Source organism: Schistocerca serialis, chromosome 12 (genome assembly GCF_023864345.2).
Source record: "Schistocerca serialis cubense isolate TAMUIC-IGC-003099 chromosome 12, iqSchSeri2.2, whole genome shotgun sequence".
Taxonomy (NCBI): Eukaryota; Metazoa; Arthropoda; class Insecta; order Orthoptera; family Acrididae; genus Schistocerca; species Schistocerca serialis.
In genome coordinates, this window is record NC_064649.1 from 13,087,403 (window position 1) to 13,113,809 (window position 26,407).

The window sequence follows — 26,407 nt, forward strand, 5'->3', positions numbered from 1 at the left end:
AAGCGATACAATAAAGGATCTGTTTGAAAAATTTCAACGGACTGGGAACATGACGGATGAACGTGATGGAAAGGTAGGGCGACCGCGTACGACAACCACAGAGGGCAACGCGCAGCTAGTGCAGCAGTACAAAAATCAAACGCGGCAACTCCTCAGCGCCGCTACCATTGCTGCACGAGAGACATTCGCTAACGATATAGTGCACAGGATTGATGACGGCGATATGCATGTGTGACGAAGCTTATTTTTACCTGGACGGCTTCGTCAATAAACAGAACTGGCGCATATGGGGAACCGAAAAGCCCCATGTTGCAGTCCCATCGTCCCTGCATCCTCAAAAAGTACTGGTCTGGGCCGCCATTTCTTCCAAAGGAATCATTGGCCCATTTTTCAGATCCGAAACAATTACTGCATCTCGCTATCTGGACATTCTTCGTGAATTTGTGGCGGTACAAATTGCCTTAGACGACACTGCGAACACCTCGTGGTTTATGCAAGATGGTGCCCGGCCACATCGCACGGCCGACGTCTTTAATTTCCTGAATGAATATTTCGATGATCGTGTGATTGCTTTGGGCTATCCGAAACATACAGGAGGCGGCGTGGATTGGCGTCCACATTCGCCAGACATGAACCCCTGTGACTTCTTTCTGTGGGGACACGTGAAAGACCAGGTGTACCGCCAGAATACAGAAACAATTGAACAGCTGAAGCAGTACATCTCATCTGCATGTGAAGCCATTCCGCCAGACACGTTGTCAAAGGTTTCGGGTAATTTCATTCAGAGACAACGCCATATTATTGCTACGCATGGTGGATATGTGGAAAATATCGTACTATAGAGTTTCCCAGACCGCAGCGCCATCTGTTGTTGACAATTGTAACTACTGTAATTTCGAAAGTTTGTCTGCTTGAAAATGTGCTGTTGTCCCAAGCATATTGCAACAAACGGTGTATTTCTATCGCTGCTCGTTTAGTTTGTATTGCCGTTTCAAATATACCGGTCATTTATGAAACACCCTGTACATCTCTGGTTTGACAATCACTCAGGCACGTTACCACATATCGGTTGGCCCTCACTCGATTCCATGGAAACTGTCTGTGACTATCTTTTAACAGCGGAAGAAGCGTAGCTATCAACATCTGCGCAGTTTGGTAGCTCTTCAGGATGTTATCATGAATGAGAGGTTTCAGTTGAATATGACACTCGCGAAAAAACTTACAAATTCTTTTCTTCGCCCACTTGGGGCGATTGTCTGGGCTAGAGGCAGTGTTACAACGTACTAGCGTGACGTTTCCTAAGGAGGGAATAATTTTGTGCTTTGAAAGATGAGTTGATTTGGCCTGGAGTGCTATTGCCACTCTAAATAGCGTTTCCAAAACGAATCATTTAGTGCGTCTGATACAGAATGTTACGAATCAATGCGTTTTTTTTTTTCTTATGGCAGTGAAACACGAATTTTCGACGGAGAGACCATTCTAGAACGGTTGCTCCGCAAGCAGTGGAGAGACACATGTTGGGAATGAATGGCAAAACGTTCAAAGAACTGGATCAGGTAGCAGACTGGAATAAAGTGTTTATAATACAGGGTGTCTCAAAAATAATCATCCGATTTGGCATGTCTATATTTCTGAAACTAATGAACTTATACAATGAATTTTGTTTTTTGATGAATAGGAAAATCAAAAAGTTTTTTTCATACCTTTTCATTTGTGTTCACTATGCCACCCTTGAGATGCATGGCATATGTCAGTGCGGTATTCAAATTGTTCCCACACTGCATCGAGCAAATCTTGAGTTACAATTTCCACAGCTGCTGTTACGCGATATCTCAGTTAATTCATTGTTGTTGGTAACCGAGGGACACAGTTTTATAAACCTCCGCAAGGAATAATCACATATAGTCAGGTCCGGTGACCTTAGAGACCCGTAAAGTAAGGCCGAATGATTCGGTTCAGTGCGACCGATCCATCGTTGAGTAATCCATTGGTTTAAAAATTCCCGCACTTCGAGACGTCTGTGTGGTGGTGCCCCATCCTGTTGGTAAATGAAGTCGTTCGAATCAGTCTAGAACTGCGGGAAAAGATAGTTCTCTAGCATCTCGAGATATGTCTTGCTGTAACAGTGTTCTCGGCAAATAAAAATTTTCCTGTGAAACTGCTCAAAACACATTAAATTTTTCAGTCCCTCTCATGTTATACAACTTCATGTGGTTGTTTTGTACCCCATATCCTCACATTATGACGGTTCAGCTCTCCATTTAAATGGAATGTCGTCTCACCAATAAACGCTAAGCGTGCACGAAAACTGCCATCCTCCATCTCGGTAAGAACGAAATTACAGAAGTCCACACGTTGTCGTTTGTCATCTTCAGGAAGAGCCTGCAGCAGCTGAATTTTGTGCGGTTTCGTGTGTAAACATCAACGCAACACGGCCAGGCGGACATCGGCAGCATGTTGAGCTGTCGTGCTGCACGGTGTACGGGTTTGTGCGGACTCCTTGTGAAACTATGGCGGATGCGTCCGACGTCTGTGTCCGACACTCAGGGACAGCCCAGCCATTTGCCTTTACACGTACAACCTGTTTCTCGGTATTGTTCGTGCCATCGTCTAATGCTCCGTGCTGTAGCAGGATCCCCATCATATGTAGTACGAAAGTCACGCTCAACAGTTATCACTGACATGCACTGCGCTACACGTAGAACACAAAACGCTTTCTGTTCTCCCGACACCATTTTTACTAGAACAGAAATGGGCGCACACTGCTGCTACCTAGCGGAAACAGTGTAAAACTCAAGAATTTGTAGCATATTGCAGCTCCATCAGCAACTTTGAAAGACTAATATTTCGAAGGATCAGCCTCAGTTGCCCAAATTTTCTCGTCTTTACCAGGTTTCGGCTACATTAATCTAGCCTTCTTCAGAAGCATAAAATTACTATAACATACCAGAGTAAGGTACAGTCAACACTAAAATTAAAACCTATAGTACCGTGACATGGTACCACGGTACTATAGGATTTAATTTTAATGTTGACTGTGCCTTACCCTGGCATGTTATAGTAATTTTATGCTTCTGAAGAAGGCTAGATTAATTTAGCCGAAACCTGGTAAAGACCAGAAAATTTGCACAACTGAGGCTGAACCTTCAAAATATTATAAAACTCAAGAGATTGTTGTTGATAATTCTTCCGGGTTATATGGCCGTGGTCCATGGAATTCTTCTATTCCTACCGTTTCGTCCAATACTACGTTGGACATCTTCAGAGGTATGGCTGGTCCTGCCGACTGACCAGTCGGGCGTCGGAGAGCGGCCTAAATACCGAGGAAAGTGGGCGTGGTCTAGCTTGCACGTAGTAGCAGAGAGAAAACTAGTCAAAGATAAAATGTAACTATCGATAGTAGTCCATCATAGATAAAAATCACTTATCGATTCTGTAACGCCACTGTCCATATCTCGCTTAATTTCAAGGCCTCTTCTATTAAAATTTTGCTGAAACATAAAGTGAAATCGGTATTCAAACCTACCAGAAAAATAGGACAAGTACGTCGTTCTGTTAAAGGCCACCATTATCAACTAGCGGTGTCTATAAAATTCCGTGTACTTGTGGCAAGGTCTATATTGGTACTACGAAAAGAAGTGTGAATACGAGGGTAAAGGAGCATAAATTCTTTGCCGACTGGGAAAAATAGATAAATCGCCCGTTGCGGAACATGCACTTCAGTCAGGTGACCATGTAGTTAAGTTTTCTGAAACTACAGTTTTAAGTGCTACCACGAACTATTATCCATGACTGTATAGGGACGCTATTGAAATTTATGAACTGAAGATAATTTTAATAGAAAAGAAGAGGCCTTGAAATTAAGCGAGATATGGACAGTGGCGTTACAGAATCGATAAGTGATTTTTATCTACGACGGACTATTATCGATAGTTACATTTTATCTTTGACTAGTTTTCTCTCTGCTACTATGTGTAAGCTAGACCACGCCAACGTTCCTTGGTATTTAGGCCGCTCTCCGACGCCCGACTGGTCAGTCGGCAGGACCAGCCATACCTCTGAAGATGTCCAACGTAGTATTGGACGAAACGTTAGGAATAGCAGAATTCCATGGACCACGGCCATACAACCAGGAAGAATTATCAACGACAGTACCATCCGGTAGTGAAAGCCTTCATTGTATGACTCAAGAGTTTGCTCCTCCCAACAGTATGTTGTCCATGCACATATCTCAAATAATATAAGTTATGCTTTTTAAAAATCGGATGAGTCTTTTTGATACACCCTGTACAGTAAGTGCTGAACCCTAAACATAATTTATGGTTTAATTTCAGAGCCTAATACGCTCCACATGGTACATGACGTGTGGTACTCACTGAGCCTCCGATTGCGACGGGCAGCCATGTGGGCATGGTGGTCTCGGGGTCGGGCGCGGGCTGCGCCGGTGGCGCCTCCACGGGCAGCGGCGGCGGGTCGGCCATCACCAGCAGACCCACGCCGGGGTCCTTCCCTGGGGGCAGGCTCTTCAGGTCCTCCCCTCGGCCGCGCTTGGCGTGCGCTGCCTGTGCATCCAACAACGACATCCAACGAGCCACACTAACACTAGACACATACACGTTTGAGGAAAACAGTTATTCACTTAAGGAGGTGGGAACAAGCTCTATGGACAGTAAAGAGAATTACAGGAGTGATAAATAATAGCAGATGTGTACAGGGAAGATTTTTCCTCCCTTTTATAATAATGTTACGGACTGCATAAGAAAAGCCCTCCGGTTCAAAGGATTTTAAGCCCACCAGGAAAACGAAAGAATGCCTGCGAACTGCAAAGATTGGGCGTCATCCACTTACAACAAATGGTAGGAATGAAATTCCGTGTAACTGTGGCCAAGCATACCGGGTGATCAAAAAGTCAATATAAATTTGAAAACTGAATAAATCACGGAATAATGTAGATAGAGAGATACAAATTGACACACAAGCTTGGAATGACATGGGGTTTTATTAGAACAAAAAAAAAAAAAGAAAAAAAAAGTTCAAAAAATGTCCGACAGATGGCGCTTCATCTGATCAGAATAGCAATAATCAGCATAACAAAGTAAGACAAAAAATGGTTCAAATGGCTCTGAGCACTATGGGACTCAACATCTGTGGTCATCAGTCCCCTAGAGCTTAGAACTACTTAAACCTAACGAACCTAAGGACATCACACACATCCATGCCCGAGGCAGGATTCGAACCTGCGCGGTTCCAGACTGAAGCGCCTAGAACCGCACGACCACACCGGCCGGCTGTAAGACAAAGTAAAGATGATGTTCTTTACAGGATATGCTCAATATGTCCACCATCATTCCTCAACAATAGCTGTAGTCGAGTAACAATGTTGTGAACAGCACTGTAAAGCACGTCCGGAGTTATGGTGAGGCATTGCCGTCGGATGTTGTCTTTCAACATCTCTCGAGATGTCGGTCGATCATGATACACTAGCGACTTCAGGTAACCCCAAAGCCAATAATCGCACGGAATGACGTCTGGGGACCTGGGAGGCCAAGCATGACGAAAGTGGCGACTGATCACACGGTCATCACCAAACGACGCGCGCAAGAGATCTTTCACGCGTCTGGCAATATGAGGTGCATTTTTGGTTCTAATAAAACCCCATGTCATTCCAAGTATGTGTGTCAATTTTTACCTCTCTATCTACATTATTCCGTGGTTGATTAAGTTTTCAAATTTATACTGACTTTTTGATCACCCGGTATGCTTGGCCACAGTTACACGGAATTTCATTCCTACCATCTGTTGTAAGTGGATGACGCCCAATCTTTGCAGTACATTGAAATCATGAAAACACGCATCAATACTCCCTTAGCTGAACATAAAAGGAGCTGTCACTTGGGAAGTGCTTTTCAAACTGGAGAATGTGCAATGAAATTTAGTGAGACCAGCGTTTTAGCCAAGGCAACGTGTTATCTGGTCTGTGTGTGCAGAGAGGACAATTTTAACGGAAAAGAAGGAGTTAAGGAAAATAAAATTTATATGCCAATTTCAAATCAACAAGCTCATAACTTGTAATAAAGAACAGTTTCACCAACCAGAGATAATATCGCGTTTAGCATCTCGTGATATGTAGCTTCGGTATTCTATTGCAACTGTATTAGCATGTTAGGAAGGCGAAATTGTGTAAACCACTGGGTTTCGGTAAAAGCAGAGAATTTTAACATGGTAACACACAAGTGTCGGTGTTACTCAGAATTCGCCGCTGATGTAGCCTCTCTGAAAGAAAAGAGGTTATCAAGTCAGGCGAAATTAAATTGCTCATTATTTTGCGATTTCAGCGTAATCGTGTAACACATTGGGTTTTTAATAATAAATGATCCATTTGTAAAATTATTGGTCGCACTGGCATAGCCAATAAAGATGATCGGTTGGAAACTCTCTAGCTACAGCTTACAAGTTTGGCCTGTGAGTAGTCTCTTCCCCTCCTCTCCCCCTCCCTGCCGCTCAGCGTCCACTTGCAATGTAACCTCCACCACTACCAGTGTCGCCTCCTCTCCCTACCACGTCCTGTTCGCAGATATGACCCAAGTTGCTTTGTGCACACTCTACTTTGGCACATTTACTGACTCACATATTGCTGTTATACTTACCCGGAATTATGACATTGCGTCACTGTACAAGTTATGGTTTCAGCCGCTACTCCCAGTGATACAGCTGAGCTAAGCCAGCCTAGCGTTTTACCAGCCAGTCTCGCCATTCACGATAGTCAAAGTAAAGCGAATATTGGTAACTGTCTGTCAAACTACAATTAACAATGCATCTCTCCTATGTAGTTCAGAGAATACATATATTGATAAGGTACGTATAAACTGCAGGAAGAAATGTCAAAGCATGGACTGTGATTAGGAGTTGACCGTTTAAATACACTGCAGAGCCAAAGAAGCTGATACACCTGCCCAATATCGTGCAGGGCAGAAGTGCCACAACACGACGTGGCATGGACTCGACTACTGTCTGAAGCAGTGCTGTAGGGAACTGACACCATAAACCCTGCAGGGCTGTCCATAAATCCGTAAGAGTGCGACGGTTTGAAGACCCTTTCTGAACAGCAAGTGGCAGGGCATCCCAGATACGCTCAATAATGTTCGTGACTGGGGAGTTTGGTGGCCAGCGGAAGTGTTTAAACTCAGAAGAGTGTTCCTGGAGGCGGTCATTAGCAATTCTGAACGTGTAAGGTGTCGTATTGTCCTGCAGGAATTGTCTGTCGGAATGCGCAATGGATATGAATGGATGCAGGTGATCAGACAGGACGCTCATTTGGATATCATCTGTCACAGTCGTATCTAGACGTATTGGGATCCCATAACACTCAACCTGCCCACTCTCCACAACATTGCAGAGCGTCCACCAGCTTGAACAGTCCCCAGCTGACATTCAGGGTCCACGGATTCATGAGGTTATCTCCATATCTGTACACGTCCATCCGCTCCTCCGACGAGGCAACACGGTTCCAGTCATCAACAGTCCAATGTCGGTGTTGATGGGTCCAGGAAATGCGTAAGCTTTGTGTTGTGCAGTCATCAAGGGCACACGAAGGGGCCTTCGGCTCCGAAAGGCCGTATCGTTGATCTTTCATTGAATGGTTCGCCCGCTGACACTTGCTGATGGCCCAGCATTGAAATCTGTAGCAATTTGCGAAAGGGTTGCACTTCAGTCACGTTGAACGATTCTCTTCAGTCGTCGTTGGTCCCGTTCTTGCAAGATCTTTTTCCGGCCGCAGATGATGTGTTACCGGATTCCTGGTATTCACGGTACACTCGTGAAATGGTCGCACGGGAAAATCCCCACTTTATCGCTACCTCGGAGATGGTGTGTGTTATCGCTCGTGCGCTGGCTATAACAACACGTTTAAACTCACTTAAATGTTGATAAGCTGCCATTGTAGCCGCAGTAATCGATGTAACAACTGCGCCAGACACTTGATGTGTTATACAGGCATTGCCGACCGCAGAGCCTGACTCTGCCTGTTTAGGTATCTGTATTTGAATACGCATGCCTATACCAGTTCGTTTGGCTCTTCAGTTTAGTTTACTGTATGTTGATGATCAAGTTGTTGTAGTTGAGGATGAAGGAGATTTAAGTTACATGTTTTGAAAATTAGTGAAGAAATGCGAGGAAAAGGGTACTGACATGTACGATAAGGGGGGGTAGGACGTCAAACGGGCCGAATTGGAGCAGGAGAAACACAACAGGACATTTTAATTTCCAGTGCCTATACTTTTACAAATAAATTCATAAAACTTTGTCAGCATGACCAGGAAGGATTCAGGATACACACTCATAGAAGCGAAAGTTGAAAAACATAACAAAATAAATTTTTTTACATGTGAAATTTCATCATTTTTTCACTTACTATTGGCTGCATTTGTTGCTATATGTACACTTTTCTTCATAAGTAAGAGAGACTGTTCGATAAATTTTGCACAGCATACAAACCATACTTACAGGTGGCTGAAACTCTAGAATCTATTTAATTTATGAAAAAATGAATGAGCTGTTACGTTTTATGCTTTATGTTTAGAAAAATATCAAATTTTGTAGTTAATTATCTCTATTTTTACCAAAGTTTTTAATAGATTTGGAAAATTCTGGAGTTTCATACATCGGCAAGTAAGGTTTGTATGCTGTGCAAAATTCATCAAAGAATCTCTCTAACTTGTGAAGAAAAATGTACCTATAGCAACAAATGCAGCCAATTGTAAGTGAAAATGATGAAATTTCACATGTAAAAAAAATTATTGTGTTATTTTTTTGAACTTTTACTGCTATGAGTGTGAATCCTGAAACTTTCCTGGTGGCGCTGACAAAGTTTTATGAATTTATTTGTAAAAGTATAGGCACTGGAAATTAAAATCTCCTGTGGTGCCTCTCCTGCTCCAAGTCGACTCGCTTGACGTCCTACCCCCCTTAACACAGTATACGGTCATAGGGAGTTTAAAAACCTTGGTTTTTAAACCAAGAATGTAGTTATTAAAACTACACCCTCATATACATACAGTATCTGACAAAAATGTCTGGACACCCATATGGAATGCGGAATTCACCGCCAGATGCCTCAAGGACTGTCTTCACCAGTGTGAGAGGTGGCGGGGAGAACTGTGTTGTGAGTAGTGAAGCAGTGACAGCACAATGGGTCGCTCAGCGCCCTCCAGTGGGGATTAGACATTGGATGTCACCTGAGTAACAAATGCGTCAGGCACACTTAAACGATTCTAAAGGTGCCCAAGTTGACTGTAGGCGATGTGTATGTCACGTGGAAAAGTGAAAAACGAGAAGGAACGGCCACAACTAAACCGAGGCCAGGCAGACACCTTGTACTGACGTACAGAGACCATACACCACTGCGAAGAGTGGTTGCAAAAACATCGAAGGAAAATCGCCAGAAGGAATCACTCCTGAGTTTCAGGTGCTGCCAGCCGTTCAGCTGGCTCAGTGACTGCAGATATGTAACTCAAAAGAATGGAGCGCAATGGTCGAACAGACGCAGATGAGTGACACACTTCTGTAGTCATTACCAAGTTAAGCCTGAAGTGGTGAAAAAAAAGACACCACTGGACAGTGAATGACTGGAAACGATTCATTTGGAATGAGGCATCAAGCTGTACCCTGTGGCAATCCAACAGCAGGGTTTCGTTGGACGAATGTTAGTTGCCATAATGTGCAGTGCCAACAGAGAAGCACGAATGAGGTGGTTTACCGTGTGGGAGAGTATCTTTCGTGGTTAGGCTGTGGTCCTCTTATTGCGTTTAAGAAAACGTTAAATGTAGAAGGACAGGAGAAATTTAACCGCATTGCAGACTGCGTACAGTAGAGGAACAATTGGGAGATGATAACGGTTTGTATCAGCGTGACGTTAAGCAGCGTCTGTGTTGCAGTGGTCGCTCCAGAGCCGAGAGTACAACGTCAGTACCTCGTCTGATTTCGGCCCTTGTGGTAGAATGTGCTGCCATCCCTCCGCAGACATTCAGACACCTCACTCAAAGTGTACCGAGCACAGTTCAAGTCGCTTTAAAGGTGAAGGGGGAACACACTCCACACTAATGCCCACTTGTAAATATCCGGATACTTTTGACCATATTACTCATCCTTCCGTATACACTGGTGAACAAAATTACAGTAACAAACTGATATTTACCCAGGCTACATCTAATCCACGATATAATCATACGAACTATAAACAGAAGCCTTACAATCGCGTTCTGCACGAAAGATGGCTTTCCGATCAACAGAGAACCAAGTCAACAATGACGTCAGCGTCACTATCAAGCCGGATATTGTTTGCAGAGTAGTCCCACATCCACAATCGCTGTGTACAGTCACAAACGGTGCAGTACGGCACAGAGAAGAGTGCAGTGGAGAGACGTAGGAAGAATGGAAGCAGGAGAGTCGCAAACAGATGAGGCCCGGTGGCTTAATGCGAATCGTTCTGTTGTTTCTCAGATGAGGGGACAGTTTATAGAGGCCGAAACTGTATCCTGGAGATCAGGACGGGAAGAACCACTTGTGACATCAGAAAGAGACGACTGTTGTTTGGCTGTAAGGGCACGACGGTACCGCCTTAGTACTGCTCTGCAACTGGCATCTGACTTCGCAACATCCCCTGGACGTGTTGTATCGAGCCAGAAGATGTACAGAAGGCTTCAGCAGAGTGGCAGACCTGTTGTGTGCGTACCTCTGGCGTGTCTTCCCAGGAGGGAATGTCTAGAGTGGAGCTGTCAACATGCCACCTGGAGGGTCAAACGGTTGGCCATTGCTCTTTTCACAGCCGAGTCCCGATTTGGTCCGGAGAGTGACTCTCGACGGATTCGCACCTGGCAAAGCACGCAGAACACGATTTAGAAAGCCAAACATTGTAGAAAGAGACCGATATCGAGGAGGATCCCTAACAGCGTGGGCACTGATTATGTTGGCCACTCGAACACCTCTTTATGAAATTGTGCAGGTGTATCGGCAAGGTTTAACTGCTGTGACGAGATCTTAGGACCTCATGAGCGGTTGTAGCGAGGTGCTGCGGCCTCATACTTTGCATTGATGGAGGATAACGCTCAACCTCGTAGGGCACAGGTGGTTGTTGTTTTTTTGGATATTGCACGCATGGTGTAGCCTGCTCGCCCTCCCGACTTGAAGCCCATCGAGCATGTGTGGGATGAACTAGGAAGACGGGTTGCATCAGTGAAGGTGTTGACCAACCGCTCTCCAAGACTTACGAGCAGCACTGCATGAAGAATGGGCGTTACTGCCACAATACGAGATTGATAACATCAGTCACAGGATGTTCCGTCGTTGTGAGGCCTGTATTGGTGCCAGAGGTGGTCACACCCCATACTGAGCACCTTAACCAGTTTCCAGAATGTGTGTGCAAATCAGTTAAGTGGAAAAAAAAAACAAGGAAAATTTTTGTATACCGTTATGGATGTTGCAATTGTTTACGTTATGCATTTTTTACATTGTTTCCACTTCACTGTAACCTGCTTATACTGTTTTGTGACAAAAGTGAGTCGCCCTGCTAAACCTACAGGACAGGACAGGCAGTTTAAATTGTGGAAAGGGGCCAAACTAAACGGCTCTCAGTTACACTCGAACATACAACTCTATTTGTCTGACCAATCACTACAAGAGCCAAGAAAATAAAAAAAAAAAATACAGCATTAATTTGTGGAACTTAATTACCGGCTGAATGCGCTATACAATCTCATGCCTTAAGGGCAAGACCACTTTAATTTAAAATCGCCTGAAAGCCAATAACTTAAGACTCAAACCAAAATCAGAAATTTAAAAGGCATAAGGCCTTATCTTAAATCAGTTCTTTCAATTAGGCTGAAGGCCCAAACAATCTCGCACCTTAAGAGCAAACAACTTTAATAAAAAAAAATCGGATGAATGCCCATCACTTAAAGATTCAAACCAAAATAAATTTTTAAAAGGCCAAAAGGTCTTATCTTAAAACAGTTCTTTAATTAGGCTGAAGGCCCAAATAATCTGACACCTTAAGAGCAAGACAACTTCAATTTGAAAATTGGCTGAAGGCCCATCACTTAAGACTCAAACCAAAATAAATTTTTAAAAGGGCAAAGGCCTTGCCTTAAAACAGTTCTTTAAATTAGGCTGAAGCCCCAAACAATCTTACGCCTTAAGGTCAAAACAACATTAATTTAAAAATCGGCTAGAAGCCATACAAATACAAACAACAAGAACAAATATGAAAAGGCAGTACACCCAACGGCGCTCAGAAGTTTCCGAGGGTCGGCCTGGAATTCAAACACTAACGCTCGCTTAGGCGAGACAGGCAGTCGGCCCAACCATTCTCGATCCGACGACAACCCAACCGACAGACAGTCAACGGACCCACTGACAAGATAGCTTCCGCTCCAGCCGACCACAACACAACAGGGGGTTCAATGGGACAACGTAGAAAGTATTGGCATCCACAACCAATTATACATTGAGCTGTCAAACTACACACCGTGCTGGACAGCGACAACACGATGAGAAAAATACACTGCCTGAATTTGCGTCAATGGCCAGAGCAGATAACCGGACGTTAACGGCCACAAGGCAGAAGATTCCGCTGGTGCACTGCAATTCAAAATAACCAAGTACAGTTAAACTCCACCGGAGGGTGACTAAAATTTGCCAACTTGAAAACACAGGTTTTTGCTCCCGGGAATTTCCCAACAGCCAACAGCGAACTCCAAACGACACAATGTGAACAGTCGTGACTTGCTGGTAGATTAAGTCAAAATTCAACTTTCGTGTCCAGGATCGGTGAGCCACGAAACTCGTAGCAATGGGAACAGCACCACAAACTGCGACCGCGCGTGGACGCCGCCAGCGGCCCCGGCCAAAGCACGAGCCGTGGAGATTTCCTCGCTGCTCCACGCCAACCGACCAACTACTCGCACACTGCACAGCTGGAAACAATAAGCGCCAGGCCAAAGATAGTACAAGGTGCGAATATCGATACACACCGCTGCTGCCACTCGCGGAGACAGAGGATAACAGCATAATCGCCATAACCGCGGGAGACTAAACACAGAGTAGCATTGTTGTTGTTGTGGCCTTCAGTCCTGAGACTGGTTTGATGCAGTTCTCCATGCTACCCTATCCTGTGCAAGCTTCTTCATCTCCCAGTACCTACTGCAGCCTACATCATTCTGAATCTGCTTAGTGTATTCATCTCTTGGTCTCCGTCTACGATTTTTACCCTCCACGCTGCCCTCCAGTACTAAGTTGGTGATCCCTTGATGCTTCATAACATGTCCTACCAAGTTGTGCCACAAACTCCTCTTCTCCCCAATTCTATTCAATACCTCCTCATTAGTTATGCGATCTACCAATCTAATCTTCAGCATTCTTCTCTAGCACCACATTTCGAAAGCTTCTATTCTCTTCTTGTCTTAACTATTTGTCGTCCATGTTTCACCTCCATACATGGCTACACTCCATAAAAATGCTTTCAGAAACAACTTCCTGACACTTAAAGCTATACTCGATGTTAACAAATTTCTCTTCTTCAGAAAGGCTTTCCTTGCCATTGCCAGTGTACATTTTATATCCTCTGTACTTCGACCATCATCAGTTATTTTGCTCCCCAAATAGCAAAACTCCTTTACTACTTTAAGTGTCTCATTTCCTAATCTAATTCCCTCAGCATCACCCGACTTAATTCGACTACATTCCATTATCCTCATTTTGCGTTTGTTGATTTCATCTTATATCCTCCTTTCAAGACTCTGTCCATTCCGTTCAACTGCTCTTCCAAGTCCTTTGCTGTCTCTGACAGAATTACAATGTCATCGGCGAACCTCAAAGTTTTTATTTCTTCTCCATGGATTTTAATGTCTACTCCGAACTTTTCTTTTGTTTCCTTTACTGCTTGCTCAGTATACAGATTGAATAGCATCGGGGAGAGGCTACAACCCTGTCTCACTCCCTTCCCAACCACTGCTTCCCTTTCATGCCCCTCGACTCTTATAACTGCCATCTGGTTTCTGTACAAATTGTAAATAGCCTTTCGCTCCCTGTATTTTACCCCTGCCACCTTTAGAATTTGAAAGAGAGTATTCTAGTCAACATTGTCAAAAGCTTTCTTTAAGTCTACAAATGCTAGAAACGTAGGTTTGCCTTTCCTTAATCTTTCTTCTAAGATAAGTCGTAAGGTCAGTATTGCCTCACGTGTTCCAGTATTTCTATGGAATCCAAACTGATCTTCCCCGAGGTCGGCTTCTACCAGTTTTTCCATTCGTCTGTAAAGAATTCGCGTTAGTATTTTGCAGCTGTGACTTATTAAACTGATAGTTCGGTAATTTTCACATCTGTCAACACCTGCTTTCTTTGGGATTGCAATTATTATATTCTTCTCGAAGCCTGAGAGAATTTCACCTGTCTCATACATCTTGCTCACCAGATGGTAGAGTTTTGTCAGGACTGGCTCTCCCAAGGCTGTCAGTAGTTCTAATGGAATGTTGTCTACTCCCGGGGCCTTGTTTCGACTTAGAGTAGCAATCAAGGTTTAATCCAACGCATAACATGAGCCATCCACGGCTCAAAAATAAACACAGCCTTGCCAAATTTCCATTTGTTTAATTACTATTAAAAACAGTCTTGATCACGATTTATTTAACAAGGTGACCGGTTTCGACCACTACTGTGGTCATCTTCAGACCATTGAGTAGGAACCTCTTTCTGTTGGAGTAGTGATTCTCCAACAGAAAGAGGTTCCTACTCAATGGTCTGAAGATGACCACAGTAGTGGTCGAAACCGGTCACCTTGTTAAATAAATCGTGATCAAGACTGTTTTTAATAGTAATTATTTATAAGACATTGATCACTGCTGTTCCCGTAATGCATTCAAAAGTAACCCATTTGCTTAATTTCGGACACCGGTGTTGCTTACATCTATGTCCCTAATAGCCTTGGGCACGCCACACCATTTGACACTGTCTGACGCCGTTTCTAGACCCCCCGTAAAGTCTGCAGCCCACTGTGCGCCAGAGCTACGTCGCCGGAGAGCAGCGCGCGAACTGACCTTCCTGCGGCCGTTGAGCACGTGATGCTCTATGGCGACGGGCTCTCCGCCCCCCTGCAGCTCCTTGGGGACGGCCTGCCGCCCCCACGGCTCCCAGCTGCCCTCCTCGGGCCCCCCGGCGGCCGCCCACTCCGCCCCCGCAGCCGGCGGTGGAGTCGCCGTCTTGCGAGCGTAGGCGGGCACCTCCTTCACGTCGCTCGCCTGCCCACACAAAGCACTTCCTTCACCATCCGCCATCAGGTGGACCGCAATTAGAGTAAATACAGTACACTATACAAGGCACTCTTCCTCGGCAGCAGTGTATGGCGCGATTGGAAATACAAACTTCACAACAATTTACAAAGTGCACGTGTATGAAATCGCTCTAACACACTGAACAAATACAGTTTTATCACTCATCTTGGTCAAACACCACAAAATAGAGCCCTCTGGCAAAGCATCGTGCTAACAAAGGCATTAAAATATTTTCCAACAAATCCCCATCTCTGTATCCCCAGTTACATTTTAACTGTATTTATGTTAACTGCCAACAACCTACCAGAGAAATGTTCTTTTTCTTCTTCTTCTTCTTCTTCTGCTTTTACGGCCTCATTGGACCACTTCAGTCAATCATTTCTGGTCCTCTTCTTTGGTATTTTCCCCTTCCGAGTGGCCCAGTATCTCTTCATTCGTTCCGATGCTTTTCGTCGTTCCTTATCTGTAAATACCCTTTTCATTGTATGGCGTTTGTCAATTTTTGGTTTAAATCTTATTTCTGTGTCCCTCAACTTCTTTAAATTTGGCGTTTTGTTCTGCAAATCATCCAGAGTTATTTCCAGTTCTTCCATATCCTCTCTTATTTCCTTAAGCCATCCTCCTTGTTGTTTCAAATTCCAGAGTTTCTCAATAATTTTCCTTGATAATCTGGTTTCTGGTGTCCTCAGAATGTGACCACAAAAAGAGATCCTTTTCTTTCGTATAGTATCAGTGATGGGCTCCAGTTCTCTGTATACCACTTCATTTGGAACTATCTGCCATTGCCCAGCTTTTTGATATTTCTTATTTATGCATGTTCTAGCAATTCTTCTCTCTACTTTTAAAATTTTGTCAATTCTATTTTTCTGGGTGACTTTAAAAAGAGTTTCACTTCCGTATGTAACCTCTGGCCGAACCACCGTCTTGTAATGTTTTAATTTTGTTTTAATTGATAGACATTTTTTATTGTACGTAGACCATGTTAGTTTTTGAGCTTTTATCATTTTATTAGTTCTTGCTCGCCATGCAGGTTTCTCGTCCAATTTATGTGTTATAATTTCACCCAGGTATTTAAATTGTTTCACTATTTTAATTTCCCTATTGTTCACTGTGGTGTGATCTATTACAAGTGGATCCGTTACCATTATTTCAGTCTTTTCAAATGATATCTGGAGTCCTAATTTTTGTGCTATATTTTGTAAGCTTGTTATTTGTTTCGTGGCTTCCTGAATATTATTAGCTAGTAATGCTAGGTCATCAGCAAATCCCAAGAAATTTAGGTTTATTTTATCTTTCTTAGTTCCAATTTTAATATTCATAGGATTTTCCTTGTACCATTCTCTCATTACATATTCAAGAGCACAACTGAATAGCAATGGTGATAAACAATCTCCCTGTCTCAACCCTGTTTTAATCGTAAATGGTTCAGATATTTCTCCTCTAAATTTTACTTTGGATTTGGTGTTTATTAAGGTTAACTGTATCATTTTTATTAATTTAGGATGAAGTCCAAAATTCCTTAATATTTTCATCATTGAAGATCTATGGATGCAATCATACGCCTTTTTGAAATCTACAAAGGTTATGACTAGTTGTTTTTGCCTTCTTTTGTAGACATTCATAACTAACTTCAAGGTGATTATCTGTTCTGGGCAGCTTCTCCAGGATCTAAATCCTCCTTGATATTCTCCCAGTTCCAGTTCTAATTGATCTTTACAGCGGTTGTATAGTATTCTTGACATGATCTTATACGTGCAGTCCAAAAGGGAAATTCCTCTATAGTTGTCTGGATTTGATTTTTCTCCTTTCTTATGTAATGGATGTATTATAGCAGTAGTCCAATTTTCTGGTAATTTCTCTTCATTCCAGATTTTTACTATGCATTGGTGTAATGCTATCTTTACTGGTTCTGCTGCATATTTCCAAAGTTCAGCAAACGTTTGATCTTCTCCACTTGCTTTGTAGTTTTTGAGTTCTTTCAAAGCTCTGTAGACCTCATTAATTGTAGGTGGATTTATATTTTCTGCTGGTGTTTTAATTGGGGTTTCTGTGTTTATCTGAAGAAGTTCTGGGGGATCTTCACAATTTAGTAACTTGTTAAATGTTTCTGCTAGAATTTCTGTATTTTTACTATTGCTATGGGCTAGGTTATTATTTTTTTCTTTTAACATTAATGTTGGAGGATCATATCTTTGTAATTGTCTGCCAAATATTTTGTAATAGTCTCTTGAGTTTGTTTTTTCACTATTTGTTTCTATCATTAGAAGTATATCTTTTTGGTACTGACGTTTAACTCTCCTTATTATTTTTTGTGTTGTCTTCCTTTGTTTTGTGAGTTCCAAATATGATTTTTCTGTTTTTTCATTTTGATGCCTTAACTAGGCTTGGTGTCGATCCAACACTGCTTCATCACATTCATCGTTCCACCACTGGTGTTTTTTCCTTGGATTTATAGGGGCAACTTGTTCAGCTATTTGTTTCAATTTGGGAATTATTTCTTCCAGATCATCTGTTATTTTTATATCCCTGGTTTGTGCTTCATAATCCTCATTTTGTATCAGTTTATGAGGGTCATAGGTTCTCTTCTTCTTCTGGTGGGATTTTTTCTTTGCTAATGGGGTTAATTTAATTTTAATTTTTATCATGTAATGATCTGATCCGGTATCTGTCCCTCTCAGTACTTTCACATTGTAAATTTCCTTGTGGTAATTCTTATCCATGCAGACATGGTCCAGTTGCCATTCTCCTTTTTTCCAGTCAGGTTCGTGGGAAATGTTCTTCTAATATGTAACTAAATAACTAAGCCTCCTAGATTTAAAAAGTAAAAAAAAAAGCCTCAAGTCATCAGAAGATCTAAACCAATGATTCAGATTTGATACGCACATCAAAAAAGGTTTTGCATCACCTCGGTTCCGAGAGTTCCGGAACCTGTACAGAAAATTGGAATAGAGATCAACATAAACATCATTTCCGCCTTTTTTATTGCTCACGCAAACCACACATTGCGTGTGGTACTACCATACAGCGAGACCTTCCGAAGAGGTTTTCCAGACCGCTGCACACACCGGTACATCTAATACCCAGTAGCACATCCTCTTGCATTGATGCATTCCTGTATTCGTGTACAGGCATACTATCACAAGTTCATCAAGGAACTATTGGACCAGATTGTCCCACCCCTAAACGGCGATTTGGTGTAGATCCTCGGAGTGGTTGGTGGGTCACGTCGTCCATAAACAGCCCTTTTCAATCTATCCCAGGCATGTTCGATTATGGTAATGTCTGGAAAACATGCTCGCCACTCTAGTCGAGCGATGTCGTTATCCTGAAGGAAGTCATTCACAAGATGTGCCCGATGGAGGAGCGAACTTTCGTCCATGAAGACGAATGTCTCGCCAATATGCTGCCGAAATGGTTGCACTATCGGTCGGAGGATGGCATTCACGTATCGTACAGCCGTTACGGCCCCACATTATGCCACTCCAGAACAGCGGTGAACCTCCACCTTGCTGCACTCGCTGGCCAGTGTGTCTAAGGCGTACAGCCTGACCACTTTACCTCCAAACACGTCTCCGACGATCGTCTGGTTGAAGGCATATGCGACACTCATTTCCGAAGAGAACGTGATGCTAATCCTGAGCGGTCCATTCGGCACGTTGTTGGGCCCATCTGTACCGCGCTGCATGGTGCCGTGGTTGCAAAGATGGACCTCGCCATGGACGGCGCATCATGCAGCCTGTTGCGCACAGTTTGAGTCGTAACACGATCTCCTGTGGCTGCAAGAAAAGCCTTATTCAACATGGTGGCGCTGCTGTCAGGGTTCCTGCGAGCCATACTCCGTAGGCAGCTGTCATCCACTGCCCTTGGGCGGCCTGAGCGAGGCATGTCTTCAACAGTTCCTGTCTCTCTGTATCTCCATGTTTGAACACACCGCTTTGGTTCACTGCGAGACGCCTGGACACTTCCCTTGTTGAGAGCCCTTCCTGGCACTAAGTAACAATGAGGACGCGATCGAACCGCGATATTGACAACACGAGCTGTTTACCTCCTTTCTGGTGGAATGACTGGAACTGATCGGCTGTTGGACCACCTCCATCTAGTATGCGCTGCTCATATATGGTTATTTACATCTTTGAGCGGGTTTAGTGACATCTGCGAACAGTGAAAGGGACTTTGTCTGTGATACAATAACCACAGTCAACGTCTGTCTTCAGAAGATCTGGGAAACGGGGTGATGCAAACCTTTTTTTGATGTATGTATGCGCGAAAAATGGCAATTATGGCGGAATAAGGAAAACTGTGACGTTATCCACACGAGCACTAAAAAATCCGTTAAATTTCCATTACACGATAAATGACACAAATCTAAATGCTGTCGGGGTTCAGTTAAATACCTAGGAATTACAGTTACGAACAACTTATATTGGACCAATCACAAAGATATTGTTGTGGGGAGGGCAAACCAAAGACCGTGCTTTACAGGCAGAACACTTAGAAAATGCAACAGGTCTACTAAACAGACTGCCTACACCTCACTTGTCCTTCTCTGCTAAAAATATTATTGTGCGGCGTGGGATCCTAGCCACGTAGGATTGACGGAGGACGTCGAAAAAGTTCAAAGATGGGCAGCTCGTTTTGTATTATAGCGAAATAGGCGGGGAGAGTCGAGACAGTGAGTGCCACGTATATGATACACGAGTTGGTGTGACAGTCATTAAAACATAGGCTTTTTTTTTGCTGCGAGATCTTTTCACGAAATTTCAATCACCAACGTTTTGCTGTGTACGCGAAAATATTCTACGGCCAGGAACCTACACAGGGATGAACGGTCACCGTAATAAAATAAGAGAAAACAGAGCTCGTATTGAAACATTTAAGTTCATTTTACCCATGTGTCGTTAAAGAGTGGAACTGTAGAACAAATGGCCTGAAAGCGGTTTGACTTACGCCATGCCAGACACCTTAATTGTGAATTGGAGAATAGCCATGTAGGTGTAAATGTAATACTGGTCTGCATACTGTGTTATGTGCGCACAAAACAGTATCTGTGCTCGGCATTAGCTAATAATTCCAGACCATGCAAACATAACAACAGAAGTATCGATTTAGTTCACTTTTAAGTTATATATTGTAACACCAGTTTTCGTCATTCGTGTAAATACCAGTTTAGATCAAAGTGTTTGTCCACATATCGATTTATCTTACACACAAAAAGCAAACAATCCTTTTTGGGTGAATCATATTCCTTTGTAACATGCACCAGTTGTTGGTCATACGCTGGATGCTGGCAGATCTTGACAATCGTTATATATTTTCATTCGTAGTGAAAAGCGTGGTCTGTGGTTTGTGTTCTGTAGCCGGTGGACAACAGAAAAGCTACCTGCCAGACGGATAAAAATTTCAAAGATATTGTCGCAAAACGCAATAGAACTCATTTATCGATACAGTTCACCGTATAACCATTACTCATGGTGATAGATTAATGCCTCTTTGCCTATTTTCTTGTCACAGCACCAGTACCCAGCATTATACTATGGAAATGAACGTGTGACTGCCATGTGCCCCGTCTGAAGACGACCCTAACAAGGTGCCAGAACTATTTTGTGGGAACATTAGAAAAATGTGGCTGGGTGCACTTTTCTGTATTCATATAGAAATACAGAGTTTATCGAAAGAATTAATCCGATATCAAAAGGCTAGGCAAACTTACGGTACTAAGCTTTATAATAATTTTAATTTTCTGTCAAGGTTGTATTGGAACATTCTTCAAACTGTGGAATACTGTGATATATCTTCAACTTTTGCAGTCCTGTTGTCCTGAGTTGCGTATAATATCTATGTCGACATTATTACTTTCAGACCATCTGAATAAGAAACAGTTTTTGTGCAACAAGCGTTTCGCCTTTATTGCAAGGCATCTTAAGTGGCCTGAAATATGTACATACTTTTCTTTATACTATTCAGTTTACATTTTTGACTTTGTATATAGAGATTATAAACAGTATTGGCACTTCCTGCTTTTCTACGATTTAGTAACAATTTGCGGGTTTCGTGGATGTACCTCTACCTATTTACCCATCGTTACTTAGTAGGACTGACCACGTAATAAAGGGAAACAGGTACTTGCATATTTTCCTGAAAAGTGCTCACTGACATGAAAAGATGGTATCGTTCGATCTTTGTCAAATTTCCACATCAGCAAACTTTCAAAATGATTCGCAGAAATTTTACTTCCTTAATGTGGTGGTGGTAAGTTCTCACGGGACCAAACTGCTGAGGTAATCGGTCCCTCGGCTTACACACTACTTTAACTTAAACTAATTCACGCTAAGGACAACACACACACATCCATGCCCGAGGAAGGACTCGAACCCCCGGCAGGGGGAGCCGCGCGAACCGTGGCAAGGCGCCCGAAACCACGCGGTTTCCCCGCGAAGCTTTCCTTAATGTCTGTGATGAATGAGATCAGTAGAGATGAACAGGTTCACACAATATAGGCTACTGAAGAGTGCATTAAATATGCGGCCGGCCGGCTCTAGGCGCTCCAGTCTGGAACCGCGCGACCGCTACGGTCGCAGGTTCGAATCCTGCCTCGGGCATGGATGTGTGTGATGTCCTTAGGTTAGTTAGGTTTAACTAGTTCTAAGTTCTAGGGGACTGATGACCTCAGCCGTTAAGTTCCATAGTTCTGAGAGCAATATGAACCATTAAAGATGCCTGTAAACTAAACATGACCCTGCAAGAAGCTTCTGGTAGCCCATGCGCACTCACACAGTGTATACACAACAGTGGTAGAATGAGATGCGAGTGATCCCGCTAGTGAAGATAATCGACAATGCGTGGCGGCAAATGCACGTACAAAGTCATTGATGAAAAATCATTATAGTATAGAGTAAGAAATTCTCATAGGCGAGCTACAAACATTTAAACAGGAAAAAAGTGTATAAATATTAGTGCAGTATCCTGCCCAGTAACAAAGCCATGGGGCTCAAGTATGCGAACTTGTACAATTAAGTAAGAAAGATTTAGAAACATGACGAAGAAATATAGCATAGGAGCGTAACTGACAATAAACGGAGTCGAAACGCTGAAAAACAACAAGAAGTTAAAGAAAAAGAACAAGTTATACAATAGAGCACCCAAACAGAAATCTTCCTAACTAATAGTCTAGAGAAACTATGCACCAGGACACGAGTTAGATGGTACATAAGCGTGCCAGTAAATAATTTAGAAAAGTTTACCCAGAATGACTAAGAGTAAAAGAGGGCCAGTAATTGTCGAGAGTGTATAGCCCAAAACAAAATTAGTTCATAACGATAAAACTAGCATATACTTCTACTGTCACGAACAGGAACCGGGGCCAAATTGCATATCCCAAATATTCCATAAAATATAATGCAATTACAAAACTAGAATTTTTTAAAGGCAAATTTGCAACAGAAACCTACAACATGCTTTAGAAATTTAACAGGAGCTTCGTAATGAAGTATTATGCACAGGGAACAGGCTGGGTGTAATAGTAAGCATCGCCATTTTCTACATCTACTTCTACATCTACATCCATACTCCGCAAGCCACCTGACGGTGTGTGGCGGAGGGTACCTTCAGTACCTCTATCGGTGCTCCCTTCTATTCCAGTCTCGTATTGTTGGCGGAAAGAAGGATTGTCGGTACGCCTCTGTGTGGGCTCTAATCTCTCTGATTTTATCCTCATGGTATCTTCGCGAGATATACGCAGGAGGGAGCAATATACTGCTTGACTCTTCGGCGAAGGTGTGTTCTCGAAACTTCAACAAAAGCCCGTACCGAGCTACTGAGCGTCTCTCCTGCAGAGTCTTCCACTGGAGTTTATCTATCATCTCCGTAACGCTTTCGCGATTACTAAATGATCCTGTAACGAAGTGCGCTGCTCTCCGTTGGATCTTCTCCATCTCTTCTATCAATCCTATCTGGTATGGATCCCACACTGCTCAGCAGTATTCAAGCAGTGGGCGCACAAGCGTACTGTAACCTACTTCCTTTGTTTTCGGACTGCATTTCCTTAGGATTCTTCCAATGAATCCCTGTCTGGCATCTACTTTACCGACGATCAACTTTATATGATCATTACATTTTAAATCACTCCTAATGCGTACTCCCAGATAATTTATGGAATTAACTGTTTCCAGTTGCTGACCTGCTCTATTGTAGCTAAATGATAAGGGATCTTTCTTTCCATGTATTCGCAGCACATTACACTTGTCTACATTGAGATTCAATTGCCATTCCGTGCACCATGCGTCAATTCGCTGCAGACCCTCTTTATGGGTCAATCGGGGCATCCTCTAGCAATAGCGTTATGCGGAGGGGTATGGAAGGGCGGGTGTTACCAAACAGCTCTCCCGGGAATTATGGGTTTAGTAGAACTGGTGCCCCACTTCTCGTTCAAGTAGCTCCCCAGTTGGGATCACGAGGCTGAGTCCTCCCATAGACAGTACCAGGGACTGAACCCGTGTCCTTCGTATGGCAGTCAGCCGCACTGACAGTACGGAGCCAGACAGAGTATGTACGCAGGTACAGCCAAATAGTCACCCCCAGGAGAAGATGGAGGCGCCAGCGCCCTTGCCGCAGTGGTAACACCGGTTCCCGTCAGATCACCGACGAAAGCGCTGTCGGGCTGGGCTAGCACTCGGGTGGGTGACCATACGGTCTGCCGAGCGCTGTTGGCAGGCGGGGCGCACTCAGCCATTGTGAGGCAAACTGACGAGCAACTTGACTGAGAAGTAGCGGCTCCGGCCTCGTAAACTGAGTTGTGTGCTGACCACTTGCTCCTCCATATTCGCATCCAGTGACGTCTGTGGGCTGAGGATGACACGGTACCGTTGGGCCTTCATGGTCTGTTCGGACGGAGTTTAGGAGGAGATGGAGGGCGTACTGTCAGCTGGACAGGAGTGCTGACCTTCTTCCTGGGCGCGCCCTTGCTGATGGCGTCCTTGCTGATGCTCTCGGGCGGCAGCTCCGCGTGCGGCGTCGACGTCAGCACCTCGTGGTCCGCCCCCTCGTCGTCTCCCTCGTCGTGAGCCGCGGCGCCCGGCTCTGCCCTCTCCGTCCAGTGGATGGCCGGCAGGTCCGAGTGCAGCAGTGGGTGGCCGTTCTCCGGGGGTATCCGTCGCCTCCCTGTACACACGCGGCCAAACACTCTTCGTCCACACATGTAAAGGTAATTTCTGCGGGACCACAAGGAACGGGTATAGGAGCATTACAAATAACAATACATACAGGCTGGATTACAAAGAATACACTGCGTAATAAAACTGTTTGTAGTGAGATAAATGTACTACCCGATCTTAGATCATATGAAGTGAACGATACCGCGGTGAAGACGTAAATACCAAAGATCCACTACTATAAAACCATGTGAAAATGCAAAATGAGATTTTCACTCTGCAGCGGAGTGTGCGCTGATATGAAACTTCCTGGCAGATTAAAACTGTGTGCCGGACCGAGACTCGAACTCGGGACCTTTGCCCTTCGCGAGGAAGTGCTCTACCAACTGAGCTACTCTTTTTTTTTATTCTCTTATTTTAAAGCCCCTTAGGGAAATGGAACTAAAAAAAGGAACTAAGTGCCACCGCCACTTTTCATCCTATTTTGTTCGATATAGTTCGTTGCGTTTGGTCTGGGCGGACGTCACAAGATAGTCGTTCAAGTTGATCGCTGATGCCTTGACTCAGTTTTTTTCTTACAGAGAGCACGCAGCCCTCTGACCGAACGCGCTGAGCTACCGTGCCGGCAAGCGAATAGAACCGCTCGGCCACAACGGCCTGGTCTGCCTCATGTATCGTTATATCCAAATGGTTTATAAATGTTAAGCTACATTCAGATCCGATGATGGCACTTTTAGTGTGTTGAAACCGGTTATCCAGTAAACAGCATTTAAGTGATCTTGGCTTTTGAATTATTTCTACTGAAATATGTTACCTAGACAAATGAATTCCCGAAATTTAATTACATTAATTGTTTTTTGGTACTGTGATCTTTTTTTCCGTCAGTGTAATTATCTTCGGAATACATGATCTCAAAATTTTGTGAAAACCTAATGAAAATATTTTTGAAGTCCCAATCGCCTGTCGCCCACCATGAAAGCTGCAACGCCCAGTAGTGGGCAGCAGAGACCAGGTTGATCGCCACTTATGTAAAGAAATCACCCACTCCATATTGCCGCATCGAATTAATCGACGACTGCAGATAGGCAATCCAATAAACAGATTTCTAATGTGGCCTGTTGTTTCCCTTCCTGAACGATTCGTGTCAACAACTTCAATTAAATGCATGCACGAGATGACTTTTGTCGTGTCCCAAATGTTGCCCTATTGAGCACCTCTAATGTGAGTTACAAACTTGAAGACACCCTCTGTACACTGATATGCCTCCTTTTCTGGAAGTGACGCACGTAATTTAAGTGGAGTCGTCTTCTGAAACCCGGGAGGTACCTACGAATAACCCTCTATCTAGCCGTGACCCTGGTTCCCACGTTGACATTTAAACAACATTGCATCAACTTCAACTGCAAGATCGTAGCAAGTGTCTTGCTGAGCGCGACGAAAACGTGTTTCCGCCCGGAATCGAACCGGGGACCTTCTGCGTGTTGGGCAGACGTTATAACCGCTACCCCACGGAAACTGCTACGCTCTGCCCTCCACGTCTGATACAACTTGTAGGAAGATCGCCATTGTGGCATAAAAATCACTTTGCGGAAACGCACAATGCAGGTATTTCGCATTCGTGTGCAACATTCGACAGCGCCGTTGACTACCTGAATGCCATGACGAATAAGAGCTCAAGAAGTCATCGGAAATGCTCGCGGGAGAGTCCTCAGCAGCATCTGCTGCTCTTTCTTTCCTTATGAGGTACCGTCGATTCGCGCAGTCGTTATTGCAAAAGATGTCACCAAAGGCAATCCCTTCGTTAGCGGTACGACGTCTGGGCTTAGAGTTGATGCAATGTTGTATAAATATCAACGTGGGAACCAGGGTCACGGCTAGATAGAGGCTTATTCGTAGGTACCTCCGGGGTTTCAGAAGACGACTCCACTTAAATTACGTACG

At 43.8% G+C, this 26,407-nt stretch overlaps 1 protein-coding gene and 1 non-coding gene across 2 annotated transcripts in view; both read right to left on the reverse strand.

The window, feature by feature from the left end:
- Positions 1-26,407, reverse strand: part of LOC126428126 (uncharacterized protein TP_0369-like) — a 235,149-nt gene that overhangs the window by 42,671 nt on the left and 166,071 nt on the right. The window contains exons 7-9 of the mRNA XM_050090030.1: positions 24,259-24,476; positions 15,087-15,287; positions 4,377-4,562 (exon numbers count right to left, since the gene is read on the reverse strand). Coding sequence (XP_049945987.1) covers positions 4,377-4,562; positions 15,087-15,287; positions 24,259-24,476 — 605 coding nt within the window. The remainder of the gene's footprint in view (positions 1-4,376; positions 4,563-15,086; positions 15,288-24,258; positions 24,477-26,407) is intronic.
- Trnav-aac (transfer RNA valine (anticodon AAC)) lies at positions 25,910-25,982 on the reverse strand. Its single transcript has one exon. It is a non-coding gene; the product is annotated as a tRNA-Val (tRNA).